The sequence below is a fragment of the Vanacampus margaritifer genome, chromosome 1 (genome assembly GCF_051991255.1).
Source record: "Vanacampus margaritifer isolate UIUO_Vmar chromosome 1, RoL_Vmar_1.0, whole genome shotgun sequence".
Lineage (NCBI taxonomy): Eukaryota > Metazoa > Chordata > Actinopteri > Syngnathiformes > Syngnathidae > Vanacampus > Vanacampus margaritifer.
Genome location: NC_135432.1, coordinates 68160539 through 68186814, shown reverse-complemented (window position 1 = coordinate 68186814; position 26276 = coordinate 68160539). Strand labels below are relative to the sequence as shown.

The 26276-nt window shown below is 45.9% G+C and overlaps 4 protein-coding genes across 6 annotated transcripts in view; all 4 read left to right on the top strand.

Moving 5' to 3' along the window:
• Positions 1-12558, top strand: part of npas3 (neuronal PAS domain protein 3) — a 78858-nt gene extending 66300 nt beyond the window's left edge. For all 3 annotated transcript variants that reach the window (XM_077565475.1, XM_077565459.1, XM_077565466.1), the window contains 4 exons: positions 1269-1375; positions 4316-4463; positions 4967-5082; positions 5187-12558. In XM_077565475.1, coding sequence (XP_077421601.1) covers positions 1269-1375; positions 4316-4463; positions 4967-5082; positions 5187-6661 — 1846 coding nt within the window. In that variant the 3' untranslated portion in view covers positions 6662-12558. The remainder of the gene's footprint in view (positions 1-1268; positions 1376-4315; positions 4464-4966; positions 5083-5186) is intronic.
• Positions 12559-13648: 1090 nt separating this feature from the next.
• eapp (e2f-associated phosphoprotein) lies at positions 13649-16465 on the top strand. The gene is made up of 6 exons (XM_077565430.1): positions 13649-13866; positions 15027-15214; positions 15352-15453; positions 15705-15804; positions 15875-16000; positions 16076-16465. The coding sequence occupies exons 1-6, from the start codon at positions 13796-13798 to the stop codon at positions 16344-16346; spliced, it is 858 nt and encodes a 285-aa protein (XP_077421556.1). The 5' UTR covers positions 13649-13795; the 3' UTR covers positions 16347-16465.
• An 850-nt stretch (positions 16466-17315) lies between these two features.
• sptssa (serine palmitoyltransferase, small subunit A) lies at positions 17316-19084 on the top strand. Its single transcript, XM_077565444.1, has 2 exons — positions 17316-17519; positions 18671-19084. Exons 1-2 carry the CDS (start codon positions 17417-17419, stop codon positions 18772-18774), a joined length of 207 nt encoding a protein of 68 aa, XP_077421570.1. The 5' UTR covers positions 17316-17416; the 3' UTR covers positions 18775-19084.
• The window catches only part of prkd1 (protein kinase D1), a 41162-nt gene continuing 32411 nt past the window's right edge, over positions 17526-26276 (top strand). The window contains exon 1 of the mRNA XM_077565418.1: positions 17526-18204. Coding sequence (XP_077421544.1) covers positions 18181-18204 — 24 coding nt within the window. The 5' untranslated portion in view covers positions 17526-18180. The remainder of the gene's footprint in view (positions 18205-26276) is intronic.

Genomic DNA, 26276 nt, shown 5'->3' with positions numbered 1-26276 from the left:
CTGCGCGCCAGATGTTAGACCGCCCCCACCAAATTTGACCCCCCCCACACACACACACACACACACACTTTTTTTTTTCCAATACATAAAATGCAGCAAATTGAGGCCGGACATACAAATGTGCGCATTCCACAGCAGATCCTCCTCCGAGGTGACACCAAGTGACAAATGAATTGCTCAAATCGGGTGAGATGAAATTATACCAGGATTAAATGAGGCGAGAAACGTAGAAAGGCGGATTAAAGGACTTGAGTTGAGTTCACCTTTGATAAGATAAAGATAAGAGGAGGAATTGCATGTGGATGACGAAATGTTGATTTCATATCATATGGAAACGTGGATTGATATGAAATCATGTGGAATGAGCTGATTAGTTTGAAGTTGGAATGGTCTGAGCTGATCAAGAAATTGATTGGAAATTAGTGGAGGTGAAGCTGTAAAAAAAAAAAAAAAAAAATGGAATTTGGGGCCTTCATTTGCAAAATTGTGAAAAAAAAAATGAGATGAAAAGTTGGAAGTTGAAATGGTTTGAATCGTCAAAAAAGGTGGAAGATGGATGTCAATATGTAAACATTCAAATTTGGGGCTTTTATTTTGAAATTTGGGGAATGAGCTAAATGCTTCCAATTTTGACAAATGGACATTGGAGGTGAATTTGTAAAAATAAAATGTTGGGCTTTTTACTTTGTTTAGAGAGAGATTGAACAGAATAGTTTGAAGTAGGAATGTTTTAAATCAGGAAATGTAAAAAATTAGAAGTAAGTCTAAAAAAAAATCTTAATTTAGGGCTTTTATTTTGAACACTTTTGGAACAGGAACCAGCTGAACACTTTGGACGGATTTGAAGTGGTCCAAAAAATGGAGGTGGAAATGAAAGAATGGTACATTTGGGATTTGTTGATTTAGGAACGGAAACAGTTGACACGATGGATTAAATGGTTTGAAAATGTTTAACTTGCAAGAAGGCAGAACGTGGAAGGAGGAGACAACAATGCGCAATTTCGTTGGGTTTTTTTGTAATGTGGGAATTGTTTGAATGTGAAAAATCATTGCTGTGTTGATTTGAATTCGCTCAGGTTGTGTTTGCACTTTTTTTTTTTTTTTTAATCCACCCGTCAAACTTGCTCATGTGATGATCTGATGTCCTTATTTGGCCATGATTTGATCAGCGTGGCACTTCCATGTTGTTCTTTTGTTTCCCTGGTCATGTTGGCTGTCGGTGCGTTTGCCAAATGAGCCACTAGGCGGCCTTTTTCTTGTCTTTGCAGGATCAGCGACTACATGGACGTGTCCGCCGTGGACATCGTGGGCAAACGCTGCTACCAGCTGATCCACGCCGAGGACGTGGACGCCATCAGGCAAAGCCATCTCGACTGTGAGTACGCACGCATGCGGCAAAATGAAAGAATCCAAAAAAAGAAAGACAAAAATGGTTGCTTAGTTAGTACGGATGCTGCTTTGCTGCACTCTGATTGGACGCTCGCACTTTGGTCCCGCCTCCTGATGCCACACACGTTAGCTCGCACGGGACAAACATTTCACGTCTCTTCGGAACGTTTCAGGTGAAGAGGTCGCGTGTCAATCAACAGGTGGACGTCAAAATCTTCCTCCTGACCCTCCTCATCCTCACCTTCCTCATCCTCTTCATCTTCCTCACCATTCTCATGCTCCTCCTCTCCTTCACCTTCATCTTGCTCAACTCACTCCTCCTCATCTTCCTCTTCCTCACCCTCTTCATCCTCGGCCTCCTAATCTTCATCCTCCTCCCCCTCAACACTTTGCATGCCCTCCTCATCCTCACCGTCCTGGCCTTCATAACCTTCCTCACCCTCATCCTCTTCATCCTCTTCATCCTCTTCATCCTCACCCTCCTCGTCCTCCTCGTCCTCAGCGTTGATATGAATCCGATGTGCAATTTATAATTCATGTGTGACGGCGATGTAGCTGACGAGGCAGACTTTTTAAAGATCGCGAGGGACGACGCTTGAAAAGACGGTTGGAGCCTCAAAGAGGACGACTGGACGCCACGGCGCAAAGACAAACACAGAGGCAGCAGGCCAGACAGACAGACAGAGACAGACAGAGACAGAGAGAGAGAGCGAGAGAATGGGCGAGCGAGAGCGTTTGACACAAAGCTCGGCGTTGAAGCCTGGAGGCGCTTTAGCTCAGTTGGTCTCTGCGGACCCCCACCACCTTTAATCAACGCACACGCCAACACACACACACATCAAACGCCTGTCATACACTTTTACACACACACACACACCTGTGCACACAGGTGAAACACACACACAAAGTCACTTCAATGTCAAAGACCGCAGTTTGTCTTTTACTTCCTGGTAGCGTTGCGTTGCGATTGGCTGACTAAATGTTACACTTGTGTGCGCGCACACACATTGTGAACCTACGCAGGCACCGACACGACATCCACTTCCATGTCTAATATTGAAGTTTGTCTTTCATTCCTGCTCTTGCTGCGCTCTGATTGGCTGACTTGATTGAACGCGCACGCACACGCATGAAACGCGTGCGCACAAGCGACACGATCACTTCAATGCAAAGCAGAAAAGTTGTGTCTTTGCTTTTCTGGCAACTTGCGGACGACAGGAAGTGCGTCCGTCCCCTCCCATCCAAACTGACGACCGGACGGACGATGCGTCGTCTGCGCGGTCCAAAGCCTCAGAGAAGGACCCAGCGGAACACGTTGGGTTTGAGCAGAACCCTCAAGGACGGAGCAGAGAAAATCCTCAACAAGGACCAGACTCGCATCAAGAAGGCTTTTCCTAATTGTGGACTGAAGACACAAACAGGAGGCGGAATGTGGCGCTCCACAAGGTTTCTCAGAGAAACGCTCGAGGGTTTTCTCGAAACATGGCCTGCTAACACAAGGACAAATATTGACATCACGATGTCAATATTGGCTGCTTCGGGTCCACAATCAGCGGTTCGTTTGCATCTCAAGAAGAAGGGACGTCCCTTTCAGGACAACAACATCCGGACACTGGAGGACGAGGACCGCTGGTAGAAAAGTCGTCTCAACAGAGCGGTTGAGGCATCGCCCGTCCCGTCGTCTGCCGACATCCGTCCCCTCAAAGTGGCCCGAACTCCAGCTGTCTTCTTGCCACGCCGTCCAGACGGGCAAAAACAGCCTGTGAATTTTGACCGCCTTCGGGTCGTCCCCTGCTGAGACATGCACGGAAGAAACCTTTTACCAGTCGATCCCGAATACAAGCGGCCGAAATGAGTTTCCTCCGCGGGGTGTCCAGAGGGTGAGACGCTCGCTCATCCCGAGCCGAGCCGCTACTCCTCCATGTGGAGAGGAGCCAGTTGAGGTGGCTCAGGCATCTGGTTCAGAGGCCTCCTGGACGCCTCCCCGGAGAAGCGTTCCGGGCGTGTCCCAACGGCGGGAATGCCCCGGGGACGATCCAGAACACGCCGGGGAGTCTACGTCTCTCGGTTGGGCTGGGGACGCCTTGGGATCCTGCAGGAGGAGCTGGCTGAAGTGGCTGGGGAGAGGGAAGTCTGGGCGCCCCTACGACCCGACCTAAGCGGTAGTAAACGGATGGATGGAGAAACCTTTTGGATCCAGATTCAATCTTTCCGGATGACTGACATTTTGACTTCCTGGTGTTGCTAGCGGGACAGGAAGTGGTCATCTTCCATGTGTTGTTGCCTCAGGGTTGGCCTGTGGCATTTTTTTTTCCTTTCTCTGGCTTTGCCTTCGTTAGCCGCCGCCGACCTGACAAACAAATATATCACAATTTGTGGTTGATCAAAACTGCCCTAGTGGCCTTGAGTGAAGGTCACTGAAGTTTCGTCAAAGTCTCCATTAGCGTTAGCATTCATGCTAAATCATTCAGCGTGTGTTTGCACACTTGTGTGTGTGTGTGTGTTGAAACCCCTCCCCCTCCTCCCCCTCCGCCATCCGCCTGCCCTTAAAGTCACGTCACGTCATGATGATGTCGCTTCATTTTTTTCTTCCAACAGAGCGCGTCTGAGTTGCTAGTTTGAACGCGTGCTGTTGCTTTTGTAGAAATGTTCCACCTTGTATGTTTGCGGCCTCCTCGCCAAAGGGATTATGTGGCAGGAGGCGGAGTTTGGCGACTGAGTGTCGGCGAACGACTCCTGATGAGCGGCGATAAACATTGACTGCTTCATTTGGACACTTTATTGCAGCAGGGGGGGCTTAATGTGCAAATTTGGGGAAGGGGGGTTCTAAGGGAAGAGTCACAGCACCATCCTGTGGACAAATACACTCACTGCAACCAGGATGACAAGTGCGCGTGTGCGTGCTTGTGTGTTGGCGTGCGTGCAGTGATGAACAAAGGGCAGTGCGTGACCAAGTACTACCGCTGGATGCAGAGGAGCGCCGGCTACATTTGGATCCAGTCCAGCGCCACCATCGCCGTCAACGCCAAAAACGCCGGCGACAAGAACATCATCTGGATCAACTACGTGCTCAGGTTGGTTATTGAGAACTTTGAATTTGGATTTGCATTCATTGCAAGCTGGATGCGTTTATATCACGTCTTATTCGTATTATTTTTGGTTTGTTTTCTTTAGTTCCTGCCATTTTATTCCCATTTAGGTTTTTTTTATTTTTTATATCAATTTTTTTATCATAAATTTTATAAATGAGATTTGTTCAATTTTAAATCTTTAAGAATAATGATAATAATTATAATAATCAAAAGATTATTGTAGAAATAATACTTTATATGAAATATGTTTATAAAGTGGAAGAAAATAATTTTAAAAAAATGTTCACGCGGTACGCTAAAGGAGATTCTGAAAATGGCTTTAATCTTTTATTATTTCATTATTAATTTTGTTTGTTTTGGGGTTTTCATGAATACGTTTTGTATTTAATGATGTACAAAATACATATTTTTCTTTGTCATTTAATTCCATGTTTGTGCGTATTTTCCGTATATCTGCGTGACATTTTTCTGCCTTGTAATCACAGTAATCACGAATACAAGGACACGCCCATCGACTTTGGCCAGATGCCGAGCCTTCCGGAAAAGAATTCGGATTCTTCGGAACCTTCCGACTCGGACTGCGAGTCCAAAGAAAACTCAGGTAAGTCCTACCCGTCCCAAACAGGAGCTGCGCAACGTTCTGCTGGAGTTTGTCATCGCAAGTCGTATTCAATTCCAAATTCTGCTTTGTGGTTTTCTCACCAGACAACGACAAGAGGGCTGCTAGGCTCGGCCAATCAGAGCGCAGCGAGGACACAGAAGCGGAGTCTCGGCGGCAGCAGCAGCGCTGCAGCCAATCGCATTGCACGTCCGAGCAGGAAGTGAAGCGGGCGGAGGAGGAGCCCGAAACCTCCAGCAACGGCGACAGTCCGGAGAGCGACGACAGCCTGGACGCTTCCGACGCTGAGCCGGACGAGGCCGACGACGGCGTCCTGGGCGGCGTCCTGGGCGGCGTCCTGGGCGGCGTCCTGGGCGGCGTCCTGGGCGGCCTTCAGATCAAGGTGGAGCATTACGGCGAGGCGGACGAGCATCTTCAGCCCTCGCAGTCGTCTTCGTCGGAGGAGCAAGAGGACGACGATGACGACGACGACGACGGAGGCGCCGAGGTGGACGGCGGCGCGGCGAGCGCAAGCGCGGAGAAGCTCCAGCGGCGGAAGAGGCGGAAAGTGCAGAAGTGGGACCGCACGCGAAGCAGGAAGTTGCGTCTGTCCTCGACGACGCCCAGCCCGGTCCCGCTGCTGGACGCCGCCCCCAACCCTTTGCACCTCGGCGGCGAGGTCACGTCGGTGGCGTCGGTCCTGAAGATTAAGACGGAAATGTCGGAGCCCATCAACTTCGACAACGACAGCAGCATCTGGAACTTTCCCCCCAACCGGGAGATTTCCCGCAACGAGTCGCCGTACAGCATGACGGCCAAGCCCGGCACGCCGGGCCCCCTCAAGCAGGGCGGTTCCCTCCTTGTCCCCATCCCCGACGCCGTCCTCACACCGCCCGCCACAGAAGGCGGGGTCGGAGCCAGGAAACCTCCCTACAACGGGAGCTCCACCCCCTCCGGTTTAGCGCCACCCTCCGGCGGTTCCTCAGCAGACCCCCTGTCACCGCCCCTGTCGGCGTCGCCGCGCGACAAGCGGCAGGGTACGCCCACCACCGCATCGTCCTCGTCCTCGTCCTCGTCCTCGTCCTCCTCGTCCTCGCTGTTGTGCTCGGGCGACCTGGAGGCGCTGCAGCGCTTGCAGTCGGGCAACGCGGTCCTGCCTCTGGCCCACCGCGTCACGAGCACCCCGGCTCCCGCCGCGAGCACGCCGCCCCGCGTGTACACTACCGGGACCATCCGCTACGCACCCGCCGACGTCACGCTAGCCATGGCGCCGGGCAGCCTGCTGCCCAACACCTCGGTGAACTTTGTAGACGGCCCGGGTTTCGGCCTGGACCCCAAGACCCCCATGGAGATGCTGTACCACCACGTGCACCGTCTCAACATGTCGGCCGCCGCTGCCGCCGCAGCCACCGCGGGGCCCTTTGCGGGCTCCCCGGGGGCCGCCGGAGGGACGGGCGCTCTGGCCACGCAGATGCCCGCCGCCGCCGCTGCCAACATGTTCACCGCGGCCGATGGGATTTTCTCCACGCTGCCGTTTTCCGTCTACACGAACGGCATCCAGGCCGAGAGGAAGGACAAATAGCTGGGGCGGGCCCGGACCGGCCCAGACCAGAGACCGGGTTACTGTGCTTTCCGACTCTACTGTGTCGCCATGGAGGACGAGCAAGGGAAGGAGGGATGGAGGAAGGACGAACTCAAGAAAGGAGGAAAAGGAAAGAAAAGGGTGGGAGGACTGTAGGACGGATGGAAGGATAGAAAGGGTAGAAAGGGGAGGGACAGATGGAAGGACAGGAAGATGGGAAGGAATCAAAAGAGGAGTGTAGGAAGGAAGGAAGATGCAGGTGGAAAGGAAGACGAGAAGAATTATGCAAGGAAGGGACGATGAGAGGAATAAGGTAAGAAGTGAGACGGAAGGAAGGAAAGGAGGATCAAAGGAAGAGGAAAGAAAGGAGGATAGGCAAGGAAAGAAGACATTTCGGAATGGAGACCTGATAGAACAAAGGATGGAGGGAAGGAAAGATGGAAGGATGAACTGAAGGACGCAAGGACGGATTGTCAGACCTTGTGTAGCACTTTTTTAACTCCTCGCTTCTTTTTGCCGCCATTTTGCTCCGCCGCCAATCTAGCCGAAGATTGTTGCCATCATCACTTCCTGTTTGTCATCACTTCCCTTTGTCGCTGGCGAGGATCAAAACAACACAAAACTCACACGCACACACACACACACACACACACACAAAAAAAAAGCGACATGAGAATGTGAAACTACTTCCTGTTGCGTCATCCCGCCCCGTCGTCCATCTTGGAGTTTCGAAGACGACACACTCGTGGTGCTACGACATGATGGCCGCCGCTAAGCCACTAGCATTGAATTTAGGCAATAATGCTAATCAGTTAGCATGGATGCTCATCAGCTAGTGATGATGTCAGTTAGCTAGCAGTGATTCTAATTGGCTAGCATTGATGTCTACATGCTAACGTTGAGACTGATAAGCTAGGATTGTTGCTGCCAACATGTATGCTAATTCAAAAAGCGTTGAAGCGAACCACTTTTTGAGGCTGACTCGTCTCGTTTTCATGCTAATCAGCTACAAAAAAGATATGCTTATCAGTTGACCTTGGTGCTAATCAGCTACCACTGATGTTGATTGGTTAGCAATTATGCTAATCGTTTAGCATTGCTGCAATAATTGGCTAACATTTGTTTATTGACTAGCATTGAAGCTAATTGGTTATTCTTGAGACATTGACCAACTTTGATGCTAATCAGCTATGAGACTTGATGCTAATCAGTGGAACTTGATGTTAATCAGTTAGCATTAATGGTAAGCGTTTAGGATCACTGCTGTAATTTGATGACATATATGCTAATTGGCCAGCATTGAAGCTAATTGGTTGCATCGAGGCGAACTAGATGCAAATCGGCTACTAGAATTGCTCCCAAACAGCTAGCTTTGATGTTAATCAGATAGCCCAGCTAGCATTGCTGAAATAATTGGCTGATATTTATGTTAATTGGCTAGCATTAAGGCTAATTGTCCACTAGAATTCATGCTCAACAGCTAGCTTTGATGTTAATCAGCCCTGATTATCACTGATTGTCACATCACTGATAATCAGCTAGCACTGCTGCCGCAATTGGCTAATATTCATGTTAACTGGCTAGCATTGAGGCTAACCAGCTACTAGAATTGATGCTAGTCAGTGAGTGTCAATGTTAATCAGTTAGCATTGAAGCTAATGAAATAGCATCGATGGTAAATGGTCAGCAACGACACTTCGGCTGGCATTGATTCTAATCAGCTAGCATTGATGCTAATGAGCTACCACGGCTAACTTGAAAAATGAATGTCTTGGACTTGGACCGGTTGCTGTTTGATTTGACCCGTTTGTTTTCCACACTTCTTCCGGAATCTTCTCCGCTGACTTTGGGGAAAACAATCCACTGACTTCCGTCGCATCGCCGGACTCTGGAAAACCGACCGCACATCCACTGGACGCCTCGTCCGTCCCCCCCCCCCCCCCCCACACACACACACACAAAAAAAAAGAGGGGGGCAAAACTAACAAACGTGTGCACTGTGAATCGACGTCATTTGTATTTTTTGCTAAGAAGATGAAAAAAAAGATCCCGCAAAAATGTGCTCAATGCGTAAAAGTGGTGTTTTTTTGTTGCCCCTCCCACCGTGTTTTTGGTGTCGCTCACGGCCACTTCCTGTTGCTGTGCGTGTTGCTCTGTGCCGTGTGTGCGCGGTCGCCGCGCCGCTGTCGTCGTCGTCGTCGTTGTCGTGTCTTCTCTGTGCTCTCGTGTGAAGCCCAAAACGACCCAGGGAGGTTTTGGGGGTTGCTGTGCTGCAGGAAATTACAAAAAAAAAAAGAAAGAAAACTTTTGAATTTTCTTCTTCTTCTTCTTCTTCTTCTTTGTTTTTTTCATCTTCTTCTCTGCTTTGCTTTTGTGCCGTCGTCTTGTTGCCAAAACTGCCTGGACGCTTCGTGTGAGCGACGCAAAGCATTCTGGGACGCAGCCGTCGCGGCTTCACATATTCAGATGATCAGATGATGATTATCATCTTGACTGCGAGTTCTGTTTTAGAGCATTTTGAGCACGTACTGAGAAAAAAAAAAACAAAGCTTTTTCTTTTCTTTCGTAATCACAAACATGGGTCAGTTTCACACACAAAAAAAAGGTTTGTGATCAAAAAAACAATGCGACTGGAGTTAGGCAGCTAGCGTTGGGTGGCATTGAGGCTAATTAGCTAGAATTGAAATTAGCATTGAGGCTAACGAGCTAGCATTAAGCCTGATCAGCTCATCGGTGCTAATCATTTGGCATTGATTTGGATCAATTTGTGTTTTTAGCCAGCTTTGAAGTCAGTCGGCTAGCAGAGATGCTAAATGGCTAGCGGTGATGTTAAACATTTAGCATTGAGGCAAAAAAAACAACATTTTTTTAGCTTCTTTTTCCAAAACAAAAGCGAGTAAGTGGAAGCTCCAAAGCTGACAAAAGGGGTTGTTTGGCTCCCAAAAAGAATGCGCAAATTTGCACATCCACGAATGCCGACCTGCGAGTATCCAGATGTTTACAACCCAACTAAGGAAAGTCCCACATGTGATGTCAACTCACTTGAGTTTTTGGGTTTGTTTATTATTGACATCCATTCACCATGAATTGTGTCATCTTGTAGAACAGCACTTTTGCAGAAAGCTGGATTTCATTGCCAGCGTGAAAGGGGCTCAATCAACACACACTAAATGAGCCACAAGCCCCCTTCACGCTGCCTGCTGGGTAATGTCAGCGGCGTTAAGGTAGAGCCAGTGTTCGTGACGTAAAGGCTATGCCCCTTTCACGCCGGTGGCGTTGCACCTCTCGTACTACCTCCGAAGCCCTGAAATTCACTGGTTGACTTCAAGCCCCGCATTCTGTGTCTGTAGCGGTTTGGTTAGGCGGTGCGAAAGGGGCTGAAAACCAACGTTTTGTACAGACCCACCAAATGAGCCACAAGCCCCTTTCACGCTGCCTGAACGTCTCATCGGCGAGTCAGACGTGCTAACGCTTCAACCAGCATTCATCAGCCTGTGCCTTTCACACACCACGGGACGTTCGCGCACATTCAGATACGTAAATGCTGACCACTGCTTTTGACGCAAACGGGTGTCTTGGTTGTTCAATTTCTTCCTCTGCTGGCTTTGCCACCGATCGCGAAAAGGCACACGTCCACCTTTCGTGATCGGTCTTGACGGACAGACTGCAGTCGTTTCAAGTTTGCCGTTAAAAGAAAAGAAAAACGCACCAGACGTGGACGGAACAATTCCAACACAATGTGATGTCTTGAGCAAAAGCACTTGTGATCCCCTTGGACATAAAAAGCGGGCGTTCTAGAATGTGGATGAGAAGTTCAACACCCGTGATGTTCTCCAACGAGAACGCCATGTAGGAAAACAAATATTAAGGACTTAAGAACTTAAAATGTCATTCAAGTTGTAAACTAGAATGTCAACGCCATGATCTTTGATCTTCAAAACTAATATTCTAGAATGCAGACAGAACATGTTATGAACTTGAGATGTTCCAGAAGGACGAGATTGTGGGAAAACAAATAGTTCAGCAGATTTGGGAGTCAAACGCATTTGATGTTCTAGAACAGGGTTCACCAATTGCAGTCCTCGAGGTTCGGAGTCCTGCAGGTTTTAGATGTATCCGCCTACCAACACAGCTGATACTAAAGATCAGGAATCTTTATCAGGTATGCTGATGAGCTGATTATATGAATCAGGTGTGCTAGTGGGCGGAAACATCTCAAACCTGCAGGACCCTGGACCTCGAGGACTGGTGAACTGAAATCAAGAGATGTGTATAAAAAACACTCGATCTTAATCATTTCCTGGAATGTGGGCACACAGACAGAGTTGGTGTTCTAGAATGACAAAAAGAAAGCGAAAAACAAACATTTGATCAGATTAGTGATCAAAGTTAAAAAGCGGAGTTATTCTTGAATGCGGGAAAGAGATAACTCTTGATAAAAACACAACATAAAACACTTTTGACGTTCTAGAATGTGAATATTTAATATGATTACTTTAAGGAGGAAAACTCTGGTGAAGTTGCAGAAGTTAATATGTTCCTCAAATTGGAAACTTGACATTGGAGAATACCAACAAGACTTGTATAGAACATAACCACTTGTGAACCTTGAAGACAGACTCTAATGTTCTAGAACAGGTGTACATAGGGAACCCTGGTCCTGGAGAGTCACAGTCCTGCCTGCCAGCTTTCCATGTCTTCTCTTGAGAAGCCTATTTCAATGCGCACTGTCAGAGATGTTGGGATGTTCTAGAAGTGAAAAGGTGTTTGAGTAGTCAACACTTGATGTTCTAGAATGTAGACAAGACATGTCACGGACGTGAACACTTGTGAATGAAAAGTGCTCTCGAGAACGCGGACACGATGCTTGACCTTCCACTAGGTCAATACTTGTGATGTTCTCGAATGAAAACTTGCGTTGCGGTTCACGATGAAAAGTAGAAAACGTCGACCAGCTTCACAAATGACGTGGCTGACATTGGCGGGTGTGGTTTCCCAGAATGCTTTGCGGCTGGATGCGTGCGTTGCCTGCATTTTGTCGGCTCTCCGCCACACAAAACAAAAAAGCCAATCAAAGACATTTTGAATCTTTGTAAAGAAACTTTTTTTTTTCAATGGGGAAAAAAAATCTATTTTTCTAGCACTTGTGGACGAGTCCCGCGACCGCTCCCTCGTCTTTGAAGCTAGCCCATCTGAGTCTGTAGCGACCAATCACTGACCACGTGGAAAGCGTGTCGCAATTTGCCTTTTTTTGCGCTTGGAGTAATCGCACGCTCGCTTTTCCTTTTATAGCCTTCGCTTGGCGGCCCACAAATGCGTGCGACGCACGCGCGCCCACTCGTGGCAAAAAAACAGCAAAGCGCCTCTTTCTTGGCGTTCTTCTCGGTTCCGTGTTTGTGTGTGAAGACTTGAAAATGGCGGCTTATGTCCTGATCATTTAAGTGTGAACAAAAACTATGTCTGTGTTTTGGAAATTCTTCTTCTACAAATTGTTTTTTTTTTTCCTTTTTCTAAGAGACCATGAGAAGGAGATGGCGGGGCTCTTCTCTTACTATCAATGTTAACAGTGTTATTCAAGAGTTTAAAAAAAAAAAAAAGTGATGAAAAGAGTCAAAAAAAGAAAAAGTAAACAAACCACGGTACATTTCTATTTTTTGCCTCGCAAAAGAGGAGGAACATGAACACGATGCTAACGGATGCTAACTGAGTGCCTGCCTGGTTTTTTGTTTTTTGTTCTTCGTGTTGTGTTTTTTGTCTTTTGATCATCGAATATGCTGCAAAACTGAGCGTGTGCAAACCTCATTTTTATAACGGTTCTTCTTTTCTACGTTTACTAAGTTGGCGTCACTACGACATCTCGCAGGAGACATTTTCACAATAAAAACTTTTCTCTTCAACTTGCCTGCCGCGTCGTCATTGCAGAACCTGCTCAGCACCGCGCCCGCCACGCTCGCCGTGTTCTCGAAGGACGGCGGGTTCCGCATCAAAAGGCAAGATTTGAAATGCTTCAGCTAGCCTACGGGTTCAACTGGGGAGATGTTGAAGAAAGCTTGAGATGTTGTCAAATGCAAATCGGAGTTAGTTCTAGAATGTGAACACAAGAAGGTTGATGCGTGCGATGTTCGGGAAGGCAAACGCTCAATCTTCTAGAACAAGATTTACGGATGGCAAATTCCTGAAGTGACATCAAAGGCAACCTTCTCCAATGAATGAAGTCAGTTTTTTATTCTTCCAACCGCCGTGGCCCGGTCCAAAGTGGCCCGCGAACCGCTAGCAGTTTATCAGCAGTGTTGTTAACGTTACTTTAGAAAAGTAATTAGTTGCTTGAAAAATGACTTAATAATAATTCATTCATTCATTCATAATTCATTACAATAGAAACTAGCAGCCAGGTTCTTTTTTTATCATCTTGCTCGTCTTTTTTTTTTTGCTCCCAGTCTTGCGGTGATGATAATAGTAATAATAATAATAATAATAAATAATAATAATAATGAGGCGACGAGACAGCGAAGAGGTCAACGGCGTCTGCGAGCGCTTTAAATATTTCAGCGCGTGCAAAATGAGCGGTCATGAATGATGGATCAGAGCCAACCTCAACCGGCCCACGAAAACCGCCGGCCAATGTTTGTGTCGTGCAACGAACGAGTCGAGATGTTTGTGCAAATTTTCTCTGTGAGGGTGCGAGTCAGGCCGAACGACTACAGGCGGCGTTTTCCGTGGGGCAGCAGCGACCCCTGTGGACATAAGATGTCACTGCAGCGTTCCAGAATACGTCTTAATTTTGCAATAGAAAGTTTTTGCTGTGTGTTTTCTATAATATCGCTGGCTGTCATATTTAAATGTTTTAAATCATTGTTTAATGATTTAGATAAAAACTACAATGGAAAATTTTATTTTATTTTCTTTTACACACGTCTTATTACTTCAGTAGTACAAAGTCAGTGAACGTAATAACGTGCAGTGATTGACAATGGTCAGCACGCCGTCCTCCGGAAACCAGCGAAGAAGAAGAAGACGAAGTAGTCGCATTTAGTAGTAGAAGAAGAGAAAGAAGGAAGCGGCTGTTTTGTCGTTCGCTGGCTGCTTAGCACCGATGTTTCTGTCCGAAAATATCTTCTTGTAACGACCAACAAGATGAACAAATGCAACGATGTCGACTCGTATGAAATCGAGGAGCCAAGCGACGAGGAGAGAGCAGCAAGCAGGTTGGTTGGTCGCCAACTCGTCTCGACGTTTTGTTAGCTTTAGCGGCTAGGTTGCAATGCTACTAACATGTAAACAAACTCACGCGGACACGTTTTCACTTCTGCCTCTATTTGCTTCGAGTGCAAGAATGAGAAACAGTAAACCTTTTGAAAAATGGAACACATACTGCATTTTTTCTATTTATTTTTTACCCCCATTTATCATTTTTGTTGATTGAAGTCTCACCTTTGTGCCATTAGTAAAGCAACACTGGACTCATTTTGAGCATTGAGAAGTTCATATTTTATTTAGAATGAATTTGATAACTTCCTTCTTTTTCATGTACAATGAAGTACCTTTAAAAACACATTTTGCCACGTGCTGTCGACTGAAGATGACATTATGTGTGCCCAGGGCTCAACTCAACTTTATTTTTTAAAACGCATAAACAAGTATTGCTGTACATGGAACAGAAATCAGTCATGCAGTAAAGAGAAGTGAAACAAGAACAGCAAAACAAACATTGTAAGTAAGTGTACAAGTAAATAAAATTGACATCAATAAATTCATGACAAGAATTTTAATAATCGAGTAATCGTTTGGAGCCATTTTTGAATTTAAAAGTGCCCAAAACCTCAGATTTCAGTATGTCAACAGTAAATGTTCACCGATTTCTGTAGTCCTTGAAAGAAGACTTCTATCTTTTGTGTTGAATCAAAATAAGACATTTGCAAACATCTGTTTTGACTTTGGAAAGCAATGACCAAGCCGCTAACATAGAACAACATCAATAGATCACTATACCAATACAAAATACGAAATAAAGACCAATCACTGGTTAATAAACAGTCATCAGGGGAAATGATTTTTAAATACACTTTAACGCAACATTGAAATGAATCTGATTAATCGATTGAGCTATTAGCATTCCCACGCAATTTCTCCAGAAATTGCAATTAGTCTAGTTTCATTAGTCATTGGGGTTTATTTTTACATTGTTTTCAAGTTCTTTTCCATGATTTTTTTCTTTGTGTGATTCTTTTGCGTGTTAGTAACGGATTCATTGGATTTACATGAATTTCCTCTGGCAAATGATGCTTTGATTTTCGTTCAATTTGGTATTAACAGATTGCTAACCAAAGCAAGCGTAAAAGAAGTATTTGTTGTATTTTTGCGCTAGTTCTGAGGACGAGCTGGACGTGCTGCTGAGCGGAACCCCGGAGCAGAAGAAGAAGCTGATCCGAGAGTACCTGACGGGCGAGAGCGAGTCGTCCAGCGACGACGACTTTGAGAAGGAGATGGAGGCCGAGCTCAGCTCCACCCTCAGGACCATGGAGGACACCTGGGCTCCCCCGCCCGCTCGCACAGGTCCCAATCCTTACCAGGCCTGCCCAAAAAAAAGGCCTTTTTGGGGCCAATTGCAATTTTTGTCGGGGGAAAAAAACAAACATTGATAACTGATTGGTCGGCACGCCGCTGACATCATTGTCCCATGTTGAATCCAGAGGAAGCTTCCAGAAGCGGAGGGGACGGCTCAACGCGCACCAACGCTCCCACGTACGACAAGATCTACTTTGACTCGGACTCGGACGAAGACGACAAGCCCGGTACGTTTTGCGTGGGCTGCTCGGGAGGGGCTCACTTCAACTTCACCGTCGCGTCGCTCGCTTGCGTCTGCAAACGTTTGCAAGTTCATTTTTTGTGTTTGAAATTCAAGTTACAGTCATTGTGAATCTTCAGAAAGCTGCAACACAAACAAACGATACTCGCAGCCTTGTTTTTGACATTTCCTCAAAATAAACGTTATTGAAAAAGTTGACTCAATTTGCACACTAGCATAAAACCAGAGTGCTTGCAGGCGGTTCCGCCGGGCGGCGCGTGCTGACCAATGACGAGCTGCTGTACGACCCCGACGAGGACGAGCGGGACCAGGCCTGGGTGGACGCCAGGCGGCGCGGGTAAGAGCGTCTCGTCTCCTAATCGTTGACGCTTTTGTGGTGACGCTGGCCTGTCCCCGCCCACTTGCAGGTACCACAGGAAGCGCCCGGTGGCGTCCGCTCACTCGCGGCGCCCGCAGGCCAAAAGTCTTCCCAGCAGCGACGCCGTCCTCAACTGTCCGGCGTGCATGACCACGCTGTGTCTTGACTGTCAGCGGTGAGAACGCGCACGCACGCACACGCATGCGAGCAGAGGCGGGTTGTGATGCGGAGGACTTTGGTCTCCACACAGACACGAGAAGTACCGCACGCAGTACCGCGCCATGTTCGTCATGAACTGCAGCGTGAACAAGGACCAAGTTCTGCGTTTCCAGAAGCCCGCGGTCAGGACGCCGCGGGACAGGAAGCGCAGGAAGGACGAGGCGCAGGCGAGCGCGCCCGCTGGGATGGACGCGGACGAGCTTTACCGTCCGGTGCAGTGCTCCGAGTGCTCCACGGAGGTCGCCGTTCTGGACAAGGACGACGTCTACCACTTCTTCAACATCTTGTCCAGCCACAGCTGAATTGCAACAGCTTGAAAGCAATCTCTTACGTTTTCGCCATCTTTCATGACTGTAAATATGATATGGAGGATTGTGAGGTCAAAACGCTGCCATAAAGTGGAATTTTGACACTTTCTTAACTTCAAAGAAACTCCTCACTTTCGGAGAATTATCTTCTTTCTGTACAGATTTCAGCTTCTTTTTTACTTTCTACGCATTTTATGGAAGTACACTTGAGTCACAGATAAGTGCAAAATTGTCACAAAAATGGTATGTCCAAACATTTTTTTAAAATTCTGCTTTTCCCTCAAATATAGACTTACAATAAGTGTTTATATTTTCTAATAAGATTTACAGTCATTCAGTACGGAAGTGTTTTGCATTCACTCACTTTTTTAGGGAGCTTCATTTTTTTCGGGGAGTCATTTTTTTGTTCTGTTTTTCGGAATATTTTTCAAAAAAAATATGTGTGTGGGGGGGATACTCAGCAAAACATGGGGGAATATATATATATTTTAAAACAGGGAAAAAATCTCAAAATTATATAATAGAGCTGGACCTTCTGTTTTTCGGAGTAATTCTATTTTTTAACTACCTCTGAACTCCAAGTGACTTGTTGCAGACTCGCACACTTTCCCGCATCCCTCCAACATACCTTCTGGCTCAGTTAAGGTAAGGCATGTATTGTAATTGGTAACAGGCAGTATTATTAATGTGTTCAGAAAATCGGGGGTTGGGGGGGATATATTTTTTAAAACAGAAAAAAAACATTTTTTTTAATATTACTCAAAAAAAAACAAAGCTCCCCCCAAAAGTTACTCAGAAAAAAACAGGGTTGTTTTTGTTTTCAAGTGAATGCAATACGCTTCAGTAGTACGCAGTTTGCGGTAAACTCAGCCACATTCAAAATGTCGGACGGGCTGTCGTATTACAGCAGCACACCAGCCCGCTCGATGAGACACCTCATTGCTGTGTCAACTTGTACATTTTTATTGGTTGACGTCCGTGAGCGTGTTGGCGTCACACGCAAACCGGAATTTGATGAGGTGGAAAAGTGGAAGCTAGGCTAGTCGCTAGCACACATTTGTAACATGGCTCTCGGCGACTGCTGGAAGAACTTGTCGTGGTTCTACCGCCAGTACCTTCTGGTGACGGCTCTCTACATGCTGGAGCCGTGGGAGAGGACCGTCTTCAGTATCCTTTTCAGGTCCCGGCCGGGCCGTGCTAATAACTTCTTAGCGTCTCTTCTTCCGCGTTGCCTTGAAAACGCATAATTAACATTTCGCTAATGTGTCATGAAGGTCATGTAAGTTGGTGCGCTTAATGTTCCTAAATTGATGCATATCGTTGTCGGGGAGTTTATAAATGTCTGTTTAGTGAGTTTGTTGGAAGTACCCCCCACCCGCCGTACTTGGAGTTCACGTGAGCAACGACAAACTAATTGAGGTTATTGCGATGTTTTAATTAAAGCCGAAAAGTTAAGAAGCCGCCATTTAATACGACGTTCACTTTTGGGGGGTTCGGTCGCGTCGGCGTTGTCGTGCTGGTAGTTGCTCGGTAAATGGCAAGTAAAGCTAAGGGAGCTTCGGCCAAAGCGAAGCTAACTGATTAGCGACGTCGCGCGACAAATGACGTCACGACGTCAACTCGCGCTCACTTTCACCTAGTCCAGGGTTCACCAATTGCGTCCCTCTGGGTCCACCCACTAGCACACCTGATTCAAATAATCAGCTCATCAGCACGCCTGATAACGATCCTGAACTTTGATATTGGGTGTGTAGGTAAGCGAAAACATCTCAAACCTGCAGGACTCCGGACCTCAAGGATCGGAATTGGTGAACCCTGACCTAGTCCCATGGATATCTTTGGAAAGTCATTGGTGGGTGTGCTTTAATCATTTTTATAATGACTTTCATTCTTTTGGGACATGTAAATTGGATTGCCTGATGTTTGTATCATGCAGCTCTGTTGAATAATAATAATAATAATCATAATAAAAGCCCTAGATGTCGCATCGCTGGCCAATCAGTCTTTAGAGCAGATTGTTTAATAGTTTTGATGAAGGATATTAGCTACAGGCTTCCCCCCATTGTTTCATTAGCTCGCTGGCCCACCAGGCTTTCCGTGCCCCTCCAAAGGCTAAGCTCCTCCCCCCCGTAAATTTTGAACTTGCCAATGTTTGGTGCTATTTCAAATCCCCCCAATTTGACACTTGTCAAATGATGCACTATTAACAGATGCAAAGTGTTGCCAACACATGAATTGACTTTCTTGAACGGGTCAACGGTGAAATTGAAAGTGTTGTCCTTTTTGGATGTTGTTGTCGTTAACCGTGGGCGCATCAGACTCGCTGCTGGTCAGCGTGGCGGGCATGGCCGTGTACACGGGCTACGTGTTCATGCCGCAGCACATCATGGCCATCCTGCGCTACTTCCAAATGGTCCAGTGACGGCGTCGGCGCCGGGTGTGCGCGCCGTTCCGTGGGCGGATCGTCTGCCGGGTCGGTGAGATTGCAGCTGTGCGCCTTGTGCACGTTCTTGGACTCTTGACGTGTTCTCAAAATGGACCCAATGGATCATTCCTTTCCAAAAAACAAATGTACTTCAGTTTTTTTGCTCCATTTAACGTCAACACCGTTTGTGGATGTCACGTTACATCTAAAATGTTTGTATTTATAGCACAAGTGTCATGTAATCTATTTTTGGCAGGGGGAAATAAAAATGTCAAATATGTTTTGTTAAATGAATTCGAAAAAAGCTCCTTTGTCTCCCTCTAGTGGTCTTTGACACACCGAGAACATTTTGAGGTCGACTTTAGCTTTAAGGGCTTCCACACGTGACTAAAGTAAAAGCGCAGCTGCTTGAGATGAATAATGAATAACAAGTCAAAGTTCAATATTAAATAGATCTCCGCATACATATAGTATGAATGCAAAATTAATATGTTTTAAAATTGACAATGTTATTTCAATGTAGTAAAATGCGCTTTTGAACCCGATCATGACATGATGATGTAACATTATGGAGATGGCGTTTAATACAATTGAATTGTAGTATTTTGATTAACGACAATCAGCGGTTCAGAAGAAATGGATGTATGAACGGTTGGATTATTAATAGGCAAACGATTCAGGTCGGAGCTGGGAAAAGATAAATGCGACTTCCGACCATCCTGGAATGCAGCATCAGTAAAGTGGCGGGGGTGGGATTGTTTTTGAATAAGTGGGCGGTGCTGCTTTGAACACCCCTTCAACACCTTTTTTTTTAATATATATCTCAGTTCCTTAGACCCCAATATTACATTTGGCAGAGGCATCTTTTGTTGAATTACAGTTAAAAAAAAGAAAGAGAAAGTTTCCTGCTGTAAACATCATTTATGCAAGTTGTCTGAAGTCCTCTTGTCAAATTGAAAACATCATAACTGGTGCTGTTTCTCCAAAGTCTGAAAGGTTCTCCCATTTGGATCCTGTCAATGTCTAGGATGGTGCAATGTTTTGAACGGACGAATGTTGTCGTAAAAACGGCGTTTCCGGAGACGACCTGTGCATTCATTTGAAAGGTCGGCTCATTTTGCGGACGAAGCGCTCGCTTGCTGTGACAATCGGGAGAAGATTCGCCGGCTGCCAACATCAACATCAGGTAAGATTTTTATGTGTGTGGGAGACGCCACACTTTAGCATTAAACTTCTGAAATGATGACAAACGACAGTTTCGATTCATTCCGGAATAAAGTGGATAGTTCAACATGGATGTACATTTTGTAAAACTGCAATTCTTTTTTTTTTTTTGATTGTCCTTTTAGTATCAGGTTGTGGCATGATAGAGAGAAATCCATTTTTCAAAAGGCTGTAAGGCAATAAAGATTGAGGGGGGAAAGTATTATTACTCGGTTTACATACAAAGATGCAGATATTTGTAATATTGTTGGTCTTTTTATTTTATTAAGGCCATTTCATATTCACAAAGGTCTCAAATGTAATCCATGCTTTAAAGTATTTTTGGTTGATATTAGTCTTTACATAGAGTCTTACATTTGTAAACAATAAGAAAGGTCAAAAGATTTTGAAAATATTTTCTATTCATTGAAGTATTGTCTCGTTTTTTTAATTTGTTTTATTGACAAGATGTATTACAGAATTGTTCATTTGTATTCTGTCAAAAAAAAAAGTTAGTAGTAGATAGTTCAGTCCATGAAATAGAACATTTCAATACAGAATAACTGAGCGCAGAGTGTCTTAAAAAAGATACAAAATGTATTAAGTGAAATCATTACAAAACGAAAACAAAGATATTTTTGTGTTGTTGAAACTGCAGTTACAGTGGATGGCCAGCAGATGACGCCAACACACCAGATTTAAAGCTCAAGCCTTCCAGTAGAGGTCAAGCAAAGGTCATTGCCAGGCAATACACAACTTTCATCATGCCTTTTATGCTAATTATGTAAAGTGTGTGAGTCGTTTTAAGTAATAAAAATGACATACGAGTTACAAAACTGCTCAAGCTCTCATACTTCAAATCAAGCCATGTTTGAATGTTTTGTTTGCGCGCCATCTTTTGATCCTTTGACACGAAGCGGGTCGCCGCTTGTCGCCGCTAAACAAACGTCACAGGCCGCCCTCGCCCTCCGATGCGCAGCCGCCGAGTCCACCTTTGTGGCCTGTGACGAGCTCATTCAGCCAATTAGACGCAGGTGTGATGCTAATTAGCCAGGCGGCGTGCGGAGGAGGTAAAAATATCATAATCGTACACATCTGTACCCGCGTAGCCTGCTAGCTCGTCTCTCACACTGGGTGACAATCCCACGCACGCACGCAAACACGCGAGACAGCACAATAGAGTTTGTGTGTGTGTGCGTGTGTGTGTGTGTCAAATCCACGCTGCTCCTCTGATTTGTTTGAATCTCCGAGAGGTTCGAGTCAAAGAAAAGCAGACTTTCAGCGTGAGACCTTAATTGGCTCATCTGTTTGCTAACACACGCTTGCTCTGTGGTTATTATGCCACACGTCAAGAACTGTCAAATCAATAACATTTGGGTCACATGACACTTGAGGAAGCAGTGAGACTTTTTTTCGACATTGCAAAATCACATGACTGTAAACGTACACGTTTGGACCATTTGTTCGTTTGTTGCATGATGTGTCAGCCTTTAAGTTTTTCCAACAAACAAGAAACTGTTTAAAGGTTTAGAATGACCATAACAACCAAGCGTTTTTTGTTGTTGTTCTTTTAAAATCGTCTATGGTATTTTGCACTTGTTAGCATTTTTAAGCTAGGGCTTTTGTTTCACAAAATTCAGAATTACACAAACATTTCTGCTAATTTTGCAAGCCCTCCTGTGATGTTTTGCATACATGTTAGCATTAAGCTAGTGGACTTTTAAATGTTTTGAAATATATCCAAGCTCATTTTGTTAGCTTATCTATAACGTTTAGCATTACACGTAGACTTTTGTTCAACAGGAAAGAAATTGTTTGAATATTTAGGATTATATCTACACAAAATTTTGTAACTCATCTATGGTGTTTTGCACTACGTGTTAGCATTAAGCTAGTGGACTTTTGTTGGACAACCCAGAAGTTGTTTAAATGATGAATATGACTAAAATACTGTCGTTGAGCTAACTCATCTATAGCGTCTTGCACTACATGTTAGCTTTAATATTTTTCTTCAATGAACAAGAAATTGTTGATGACCTCAATATGCTAATTTTTGTAACGTGTCTATGGTGCTTTGCACTACATGTTAGCATTAGGCTAGTGGACTGCAGTTGGACAAACAAAAAATGGTTGACATTTTTAGAATTACCGTAACATCGTTGCTAACTTTGCTAGCGTGTCTATGGCGTTTTGGCACTATTTTATTTATTAGCATTAGGCTAGTGGACCTTTGTTGGACGAAGAAGAAAATGTTGAAAGGTTTAGATTAGAACGACCTTAACGTGTGCCACAAAATACAGGTGAATACTTCCACGTTTGTGCCCCCCCCCATACGTGTACGTAAGGAAGTGGACTTGTTATGCGTTCGTGTTCATACATGTTGGACATGTAACATGTTCTCCCCTCCCCGCCCGCGGTCGCTCCACCTGTTGACCAGCTGAGAGACGTGCACTTTCATTATCTTCTCCCACCTCACGTCGCATGTCAGCGCACACAAACACGCACGCACGCACGCACGCACGCACACCTCCGTCGCGCCACCTCCTCCTACACCAAGACAGACGTGTGTGGAGGTTATTATCGGATCATGCGCACACACACACAAAATGAATCAACTCGGGTGTGTTATATCCTCACACATGATGTTCTGACAAGTGTGTGTGTGTTCTTCATTCGTGGTCACAGGACGCCGTGTTGAAGCCATCGCCCCCTTTTTCTGTAGCAGCGACTTGAAGTTTTCAAAATAAGCGGCGGGTGGTTTTGCATGTGCAAATTCGTTGATCAAGCGCGTACGTTTCAATTGACAGCAAACAGCAGTTTGGAAAATCACGTCACGTCATCGGGCTTCAGAAGGAGCGAGAGCCGTCGATAGAGAGAGTTTGGCCAACTCAGCAGGGTAACAAGATGGCGTCCATATGTCATGTGACCAGCACATGTGCAATCTACGCTGTCATTTTGTAACTCGCCGATGTGTTAGCATTAAGCTAGTGGACTTTTGTTTGATGAGCAAGACATTAATTCATAATTAGTGTAATCCTAAAATGCAATGCATGTGTCGGATCGTGTACGTCAGGGTTTTAATGGAGGAAAAAAACAAAACAAAACTATAATATACTCCTAAAATCGAGGGCTCAAAATGTCTCGCGTTTGATATGACACGTTTGGTGTGACGTTTTTGTCTCCCTCTAGTGGCGGGCCGCCGCCAAGCAGGAATGGCGTCGCTTCGGGGGTTGTCGTGGTGACACTTTGAACGTTGGTCTCACCGCGGGTCTTTGTCGCTTATGAGCCTCATCATCGCTAATTTCGTCAGGCTCCTTCCGCCTTAATGGGCTCAGCGGCCCAATTAGCTCCGGCTGTTAGCACCTGCAGCACGCGCACACGCACACACACACACACACACCTTTGAGCGACGTAGTGGCGAGAAGTGATGAGTTGGAAGCGCTGTGTCGAAAAGCGGGAGGTGTAAATGTTTGTCTTTTGTTTCCGCTGAGCGTCCGCCAGTCTTTTAGCGGCGTCGAGTCTGAACTGGGCTTGTTGCCGTGGCGACGGCGCGTACCTTTGCGTGTGAGCGCTCCTGCGTGGCACGTTAGGAAAACCAGCTTTCACGTTGAACCACGCTTGTAACTCAAAACACAAAGTGGTGATGCAATTCAATGACATGAAAACCAATTGCACTGCTTTTGGCTTCAAATGAACATCTCAAAGTTCATCAGCGCGGCACTAATATTCGTCCCTCTTCACAGAGGATAAAGAATTTATGACTGAGTACTGTTTCGATGTCTGCCTATATTTAGCGGAACCGTTTTTGTTCACTCTATCGCTTGAATGGCTCAGCGCAGCAACACATTTGCTAATTAGCGTTAGCTTTAAGCGAGTGGTGACTAGCTAGTGGTGGAAATTGCTTTTAAAAACAAAACACTATGTCTTGCATGTTGACATTTAGTTTTGTCAGCACCGTTTTTCTAAGAGAAGCATTTCAAGAGTGCTGATTGCTGGTCCAAATCCAAATCCAAATCCCTGCAGGACGCCACGGCTGATTGAACAGATCCTGAACAGATCCTAAAAACTATAAGCGATCCCACAAATAGGATTTGAAGCGGCATTAAGGAAGTTCCAGTAATCCCAAAGACGTCTTCTAATCGCTCGATTCGGTGGTCGTGCACTATTGGGTCAAAGGCCGCGCAAGTGAAAAGTTGTGCACGGGAAAAGTTGTGCTGTTTTTGTGTTGCAGAGTCGAGGCTTAGAAGGGAGCAAAAAACGCACATTAGCGTAGAAAGCCGAGAATGGGGCATGTTAAGGAAAGACACGCTCACGTATGAACAATTGAGCGTGACATGTTGAAAGTGGGTGTGGCTAAAGTAAACACGCGTTCAGGCATAAACGCTCCAGTTTGGCATGTTAAGGACGTGTTGTCTGTGGCGAGGACGCACGCGTTCCGCTAGCGGCGATCTCGTGTGGCATGTTCAGGAAAAACAGCACATGCTGACGTTCGGACTTGCGTGGCATGTTAGGACGTTCGCAAATCAACAATCGCAACAGGCATGTTAAGGAAACGAGAACATGTGCTGTGTGGATGAAACCCGGGACTGCGTGCGCGCGTGCGTGCGTGCGCGCGCGCGAAGCCAGTTTACAGATTGCATGAAAGCCTGAGGGATTGTTTGTTTGTTAGTTTGTTTGACAACACACACATACAGAGTAAGCTCCTCCCCCTTTTCCTGGGCTCCAATGGCAGCGTCGCATCGCTCTCGCTCTCTCCCTGTGGTCGTCTCTCGCCCCCCCTCCCTCCCCGGCCCCCCCCTCCCGCGGTGCTTGCGTGCTAGCGGCGGTGTTGTGCGTGCGGCTGAGTGCCTTGACGTTAACACACTCTGACATGTTACACTCAAACTACTTTAACGATCAATATTCAGTTCACAGCCCAAACACACACACGCGCGCGCACACACACACACACACGTGTGTATTTGTGAGAGAGATTAAATGCGTGTCTGTGTGCACGAAAAATATGCGTACATGTGTGCGATTAAATGTGTGTTTGTGTACATAAAGATGATGTAAGCTTGCGCGTGCGTGTGCGTGAGATTAAACGTGTGCTCATTCATGTGTGTGTGTGTGTGAGGGATTAAATGTGTATGTGTGTCATTAGATATGCATTTGTGTTTGTAGAGATAATGTCAGTTTGTGTGTTCTTGTGTGTGTGAATAAATGTGTGTTTGTGTGTCCAGACAGAAGTGTGATTAATATGTGTTTGTGTGCAAAGACAGCATGTGTGCGCGTGCGCGTGTGAATTGGAGCGCAGGCAGCGAGCGGTGTTTGCTCGCGAGGTCTCCAAAGCGATGAAAACACAACGCGAGCCTCGCGCAAACTTACCAGAGGAACAACAAAAGCACACGCACGCAGTGGGGGGGGAAAAAAGAGAAGAAGTTACATGAAGGGGGAAAAGGGAGAGGAAGATGGCGTCAAAGGATTCATAAATAGTAAAAACAAACAAAACGCTTCAAGTGTTATCGTTATTTGTTGTAATAATTTGCTTTGACAAGCAAAAATGACGTTTTTTTTATTTCTACGACGACAAAAGCACATGAAGTCTGTCGTCATTCCGAGTTCCGTCTTTCTCATAGCACGCCGAGGCAAGCTGAAGCCAGAGGGCAGCCATCTTGCGTTGCCATTTGTTGCCGTTGCGCGTTTGACCTTTTTCAGGATTTCTTTCGCTTGCCGACGTTCTTCTTTCAGTGCGGAACGTGCTAACATGCTAACACATCCGTATGCTAAAACGCCAGTCGTCAGAGGAGTTGTCATTTTTGTTGATCGGAAACGTTAGCTTCCGTTTGGGGACTGACGCGTGTCACATGACTTGACGTTCCGCGCGTTTGGCGGGCGCAAAGGATGACGTTGGCGGAAGTCACCAAACAACTTTCAAAGTGCAAATTCCGTCTCCGTTTGACTTTCGCTCCACGTCCAGTTTTGGGCTACTCGGCCTGATGAAAGATTGATGATGTCATCATTAATAAGTCACACAAAAACAACAATGAATATTCATGTGTGTGTATTTCATAATTGATGTGACCTGGTGGCATCACACCTGTCATGTCGTCACGCTTCGTAGGGATTTTTGGCCGTTTATTTTGCGTCATTTGATCTTGCGTCACATGATTGATTTCACGATGACGTCACTTTGTGGCATCATTTTACAAAATTCACACATTGGAGGATAATTCCATTATTTTTATATTATTTTACCACATCATTTATTCAATGGTCGGCTGAGGACATTTTCAAACACATTCGACATAATTGCA